Source organism: Pogoniulus pusillus, chromosome 19 (genome assembly GCF_015220805.1).
Source record: "Pogoniulus pusillus isolate bPogPus1 chromosome 19, bPogPus1.pri, whole genome shotgun sequence".
Lineage (NCBI taxonomy): Eukaryota > Metazoa > Chordata > Aves > Piciformes > Lybiidae > Pogoniulus > Pogoniulus pusillus.
The window spans coordinates 15,523,438-15,530,149 of NC_087282.1; the positions used below are offsets into that span (position 1 = coordinate 15,523,438).

At 45.4% G+C, this 6,712-nt stretch overlaps 1 protein-coding gene across 6 annotated transcripts in view; it reads right to left on the reverse strand.

Annotated features, from left to right (window-relative positions):
- The window catches only part of LOC135184018 (phosphatidylinositol-binding clathrin assembly protein-like), a 30,942-nt gene extending 25,432 nt beyond the window's left edge, over positions 1-5,510 (reverse strand). For 3 of the 6 annotated variants that reach the window (XM_064159458.1, XM_064159455.1, XM_064159454.1), the window contains exon 1: positions 5,013-5,507. In XM_064159458.1, coding sequence (XP_064015528.1) covers positions 5,013-5,145 — 133 coding nt within the window. In that variant the 5' untranslated portion in view covers positions 5,146-5,507. Of the gene's footprint in view, positions 1-5,012 lie in introns of all 6 variants that reach the window. The other 3 variants (XM_064159453.1, XM_064159459.1, XM_064159456.1) reach the window with 3 other exon arrangements.
- Between the last annotated feature and the right edge of the window lie 1,202 nt (positions 5,511-6,712).

The following is a 6,712-nucleotide window of genomic DNA, read 5'->3' on the forward strand; positions in this document are numbered from 1 at the left end:
CGAAGATACAATTTCTGTACAAAGTCCTTTTCCTTCAGATGACCACCAAGTGAATCAGATTTTTCACTGAAGATTTTTTGATATTGAATGCTCATTAAATAATACATTAAACTGGGAGGAAAGGTTAAAAACAAAGCCTTTCTGCTTTCAAGTGAAACTAGCCAAGCTAATTTCATTCACATTTTGTCAGCACTCTCCACAGGGATGTTGGTCTTCAAGATGCCACCTTCCTTCAAGCTAAAGTCTAATAGCAGATGTTCCAGTAGACCCTGAGATGATGCTGAACACTTGGGAGATGCTGTACAAGTACTTAAGTGTAAGGCTGATACAAATGTAGTTTTATAGTGCTGCCCAGGCCAACACAAGAGAACTCCTACTGTTAGCAACTATATAAAATACTGTATCTCATCACCTGTTCTAAAACCACAAATCCATTAAAAAACCTTTTGGGCCATTATAAAGGCTTATTACCTCAAAAACTCATCCAGATGTCTACTTTCAGAATGGAGCAACTGCGTTCTGCTTTTGGACTAAAGTCTTCTGCCAAGTGACAGCAGCAGAGTGGAAGTTGACAGATCTCTGGTACATTTGAGAAATTAAGTTGGTTTATTCCACAACTGTAGTTCCACATGATTAAAAAGTGCAGCTCCTGCAATTCTGTAAAACTGCAGTTGCAGTGTACTGCAAAAACACTATGTTTAAGAGTTTCTTTAATAAGGATACTCAGGGTAATTTTTTTTAATACTAGTTTGAGACTAGTAATAAGGCTAGCATCACATCTGAACTCTTGCATTTGAGAGACAGAACAAATTGTCACTGCTCTAATAACAATTTTTCTAAGTCTGCAACAGGAATATCTATGCAGAAACAACTGTATGGTTCTACTGCAGCTGGCGGTAAAGAAGGAAAAGGTTGTTAACACTACGCATGTGGAAGTACAAAGGAACAGAGGCAACTGAGAGACTGACAGCTGGGCAACTGCAACATGGATGTTGGCAGCAAAAACTGGAATGAAATGTGTTGGGCAAATGATGCTCTTTTTCTTACAGCACTACTTACATAAACACTTTACAACTCAAAGCATGTTGCCAATTACCCAGAGGAAGCATTTCAACTGCAAGTGAAACTGTGGTGCTATTTCTAGAAAGGAATTTAGAAACACATTCACATCAGACACAGAAAGAAAAACAGCCCAACAAAACAACCACCCAACTGAAAAAACCCAAACAAACAAAAAACAGTGCAACACCAAACCCAAAACAACAGAAAACAAACAAACACCAACACCCCCCCCTAAAAAAAAAGCAACAAATAATCAAGCAGGTTTAAACCAGAAGACTACCATCAGGGTTTTTAAGCAGAAGAAGAAGCCTGGAAGAGTTGTAGATATCTTACTACTGCTCTTAGACAGCTCTAAGAATTAAGAAAACTCTAACTCCATCAGTTGCATGGAAAAAAGCTGTATTTTCATGTCAAAAGTTCTACTGTACGCTACCTATCAGAACAATAAAAAAACAACCAAACAAAAAAAACAAGAGCCAGCTCAGCTAACTGTCAATGTAGCCTAAGGAATGCAACAATTCTTGATGGAAGAATTAATTAAAAGATGGCACCTGATTGATACAGCTATGGTTATGCCGCTGTGCTCCTACAGTAAGGATTTAATAACAATCTTTATATTTCATTTATGTAACAGCTACATCTGAACTTAATAGCTACTTAATCAGAAGCAAAGCAATTCAGTTTTCTACCCTATTCTCCCATTACACAAGAGTACATGATGGCCTACATAGTTTCTTTAAAAGCTTTAAGCAATTTTTAAATTAAAAACACTTTTATAGATTTATATTTGCTGTTGTTCAATTTCTTCAGTTACTTTATTGAAAAACTTCACCAATTTCTGAGGAGCTTCCAAAGAAATACAGATACCTTACTACCTATAGAAGAGTTTAAGAGAATTCAGTCACAGCTCACTGCAACCTACAGGTCTGTGTGTCAGCATTCACTCAACTGCCATGAGCTCTAGCACCCAAAAGTTAAGAGTGGGCGGATATAAAATCAACCCAAATCTGTGACAGCCATAATGTCACATTATTGGCAAAAGAGATGTTTTTGTACATAATACAGTTTCACAGTACCTGGATTATCACATCTTACAAGTCTTCCAGTGCTTATACATGCAACAGGACTTTAAAGTAGCTAACTAACTTACCTTCCCCTGTGCTTCTGAAGAAGACACCAAGAGTATACCAAGTTAAATAGCAGATGGTTTTTCATTTATTATTGTGTTAATTTAGAAGTTAAGGTGAAGTTAGCTTAGAGGGTTGTGCTTTTCTAAAGTTTGGTCTGTGATACATACAAGTCTACTCTGCCAGTTACCAATATGGCTAAAGCTTTAATTTAATCATTCTCATCACAGCTTTTTAAAAGTTAGCCAAGAAGAGATGTCACCAAAAGCAGTATCTAATCCCACTCCATCACAACTCAAACTCAGGAGGCAAGGTAAGAGAACCTATGCAGGGGCAGAAAAGACTTTCAGGTGTTCTACTAAGAGAAAAAAAATCAGCCTCTGCATAGCATTTTATGTCATCGCAAAATATTACAAAATACTACAGAAATAGATCTGCTGACTTATTGAGGACACCATGACCTACTTTAAAAGGAAAAAACCCCAAGTATACCCACTGACATTGCTTAGGGGTTTGTGTGTGTGTTTTTTGCTTTTCAAGAAAAAAAAATGTGACTATACTACTCAGCAGCTGGTAGCCAGACCACAACCTAAGCCTCCAAAATACTAGTTCTCACGCTGCACGTATAACATATCCCTACAAATATCCACATTGTAATATTTTAGTTTTTATTGCTAAGGAAACTTGGCAATAAAGGGATTTTAAGAATTGAACTGAATAGTCTCACACAATCTCTGATACTATCACAGCACCTCTCAAAATCACGTTGTTGGTGAAGCTTTTCTTGAGCAGCAACTGCAAGTAATGCCAGATGGTGTAACATTTTCAATGACATACACAAGTACCGATCAAGGTACAACTAGTAGTGTTGCATTAAACCCAAGCTATGCTTTCCTTCACAAATCACCTAAGCTGTAAAGTACTTGCATTGCCTCTTTGAAAATACACAGTGTGATTTCATTCTCACAATTACAGTATTTAAAGCAGTATCTTACCTGCTTGCATTTAACACAAGTTTTGTGTACAAGTTAAAAACCAAGAAGTGCAACGCTAAAGCTTGCGGATATTTGAAAGGTAAGGTCTGAGTACACTCAGTGAAGACTGGAGAACATTTGTGGATGTTGGCCGTTTTTCTCAATCTCTTAAAGAAATATTTGTGCTACCATACACCAATGTATTCCTCTATTTTAGATACCACGTCAGAACAACAAGCTTTTTTTGTGTCTTAGACCAAAGTCTGGACAAGTAAATTGCAAGAAAACACAAAACTTCTCTGGCACAGAAGGGGACTTTTCAGGTGGCTGACAGCTCTAAACAGGTTTGTATTGAAAGATATTAAAAGGAATTTGATGGACAAAAAGCAACCTCAGTTTATGCTTACGCTATTCTCAAACTAAGACTTTTTCCAGGTTACCATTTTCTTGTTTTGTGAGGGTAACTTCCAGCAGACTACATTATTTTAAGGATATTTTCAAACAACACACTGCATCTTTTAAGTTTCAGAAGCTTTCTGACTATTGGGCAAACTGTTACCAGTTTTTGGCTTCCTGTTATGTTCTGAACTCAGGGGTTACCTCATTAAGTTGTTCCACACCACACGCAAAACACAAGACAAAATAAAGTCACTTTTAAAAGACATATTAAAAAGTAAGCAAACCACCAAAAAAATCACAAATTGTCCGCTATGCAGGCTTTTACTAGCAACACATCTGCTGCACTATTCAGCATTGTAGCTGCATTCCTCTCATTGAGGCCGACATACATACTCGTTTTTAACCTATTTGATCCACATTTCAAAGCTCTCACATAAGTCTGTATTAACAGACAAGCGCCAAAGCATCAAAGAGCCAAACTGTCCTCAAACAATATAACTGAGTACACTTCTTCCAAGAGTTCGAACATCTGACTCCCTTTAGAAGCACTAAGTTGAACAAGTCCTGCAGAGCAACCAGCCCGCTCCCCTGATTGTGGAGAACCCAGCAAAAAGCTTCATGTCGTCTCTCCTTAATGGCAGCGCACACACTTCACTTCCAATAGAACGTAAGCAGCACAGTGCACAGCGTACAAAGCTTGAAGCATTCAGTGCACTCCGGAGCAATCAAAACAGGAAAGGTGATTGCTCATTTCCATTACTAAAGCCTCAAGCAACGCGACATCACTGATAGGAAAGATAGCTTCCTGCATCTCTTAGTATGCAGAACGGAGTTTAACACATTAACTTCAATTATAGAAGCGTCAACACACTCTCACTCTGGAAAGAGGTACTAGACCACCTTTGCCCTTCTTTTTACTACGCTTCAAGTCTTTTTACCTCAAGAGCGGCAAGCCAGAGAGCTATGGTATTTGGGAAAGCGTTACAAATATTTAAAGGGCTGCACTCTACCATACACACAGAAAGCCGGAAGAGTGCCTAAAAATGTAACCTGTCCCTCCGAACAGACAAAACACATCACTTAAACCACCTTTTCCCCAGGTGCTGCGTCCAGAACGCATCACTAAGAAGCACTCGGGGAACAGCCACCAGGCTGGAGTATTTTCCCCGGGAGCGACAGAGTGGTAAAAGGCTCACTCTACACATGGAGAATAAGTTTTGAGGTGCAAACCAGTCAGGTTCGCCCAGCTTTACACGACACCCCACCGCTCCCAGGCTGTACTCTCGTCTGCGCCCCCTCCTCTCCGCCAGCAGCAGAGTAACGAGGCTACAGCGGCTGTCCCGGAGCCCACAGCGGCCGCCGAGCGGACGAACCACAGGCCCGCCCCAGGCACCCCCTGCCCTCGCTGCGGGGCGCAGGCCGCAGGCGGCCACCGCAGGATCCTACTCACAGTCTAGGTGCTTCTTTTTGGGGCCCATCACCTCGTGGGTCGTCGCCTTGCAGACAGCTTTGGCGACGGCCGAGCCGGTGACGCTGTGCTGCGCCGCCGTGATGCGGTCGGTGATCGACTGCCCCGACATCATCAGCGCGGCCCTGGCAGCGGCTCACCCCGCGGACCCGCCGCGGCGAGCAAGGTCGGGGCAGCAACTCCCCCGCGGCCGGGGGACCAGCGTAGCTTGCCCGGAGAAAAGACGCCGGCAACTCCTCCCGATGCGACGCCGGCGAGAGCCACCGGGTGAGTCCTCTCCGGGCTCCGCCTCGCCGGGTTCTCTCGACCGCCGCTAAGGGAGCTCTTCCCGCAGCTCTGCGGTGCAGCGGCGAGCCCTCAGCTCCCGGCCCCGCTCAGCTCTGCCTCCTCCCGCAGGCTGCGCTCGGCTTTCCCTTTCACATTTACACTCCCAGACAAAATGGCGGCGGCCGTGGCGGCGGCGGCATCAGCTGACCGCCCGCCCCGGTGCCCGCCTCCCGCGCCCGCCCCGCTGCCCGCCCCGCTCCCGAGGGCTCGCGCGGCTGGGGGGGGGGGGGGGGGCGAGCGGCGCGTGGCGGGAACGCGCGCCAAGGGCGGCCGCGTGGGCTGCGGGGCGGCTCCGTCACCGGCGACGTCAGGGAGCGCTCGGAGGGTCGGGAGCGGGTGTCGCCACCCCCGGTGTGGCGTCAAGGTGTCCCCGCTGGCGGCGGGAACCTCCCTCGGTAGCGCGGCGGGAGCCTCCTCCGGCAGCTCTTTGTTCGGTGGGTGGGCCTGGAAGAGCATTAAAGCTTGCAGGTTGTCGTTGGGTTTCCTGTTGTGAGAGCAGAGAATCTGAGTGGCTCGGAGTGGAAGGGACCTACGAAGGTCACCTTGTCCAAAGCCCCTGCCGTGAGCAGGGACATCTTCAACTTGAGCCCCAGACCACCTGATCTGGAGTGGTTCCCGGGATCATCTACCACCTCTCTGGGCAGCCTGGGACAGGGTCTTGCCAGCCTCAGCATAAAAACTTTCTGCCTTCTTTGTAGTCTAAAGCTTCCTCTTTCAGATTAAAGTTTTCACCCCCTTGTCCTGTAACAACAGGTCCTGCTAAAAAATCCTGTCCCGTAAGGCCACAGTAAGGTCTTGGAACCTGCTCTTCTCCAGGCTGAAGTGCGGGGTAGGTCATGCACTGTTGGAGCAGTGGAGGCAATGATCTAACAGAACTTGATCAGCTTCTGGTGGAGCAAAATTTCCTTGTGCGGTGACTTCAGTGTCTGCAGGGTTACAGCTGCATGGCATGGACCTGGATTTGAGGAGATGGGCTTTGTATGAACGCAGTGACAGGTCCAGCCAAAATGTTTGCTTGTTTGCTGTTTCCTGAGAGCAAGCAGGAAAGCAAGCATGGCTTTTGCCGGGTGTAACAACTTTGTTTCTGATGCAAACATTGGCCCATTGCAGCTGGACTGTTACCAGGAAGGTGTTTCGACCACCATCATTCACTTGTTAATGTACAGTGCAAGCAGGATTAAACAGCCTAGAAACGATAGGCTCTGCAGTTCCCCTGTCCTCCTAGCCTGACTCTCTTTGTACCACCACCTATATTTGGCTAAAAATGCAGAATAGACTTTGTGATGGCTTGATTCTGGCTGGCTACTAGGTGCCCACCAAGCCCATCACTCCCCCCCCAGCAGGATAGAGGGAAT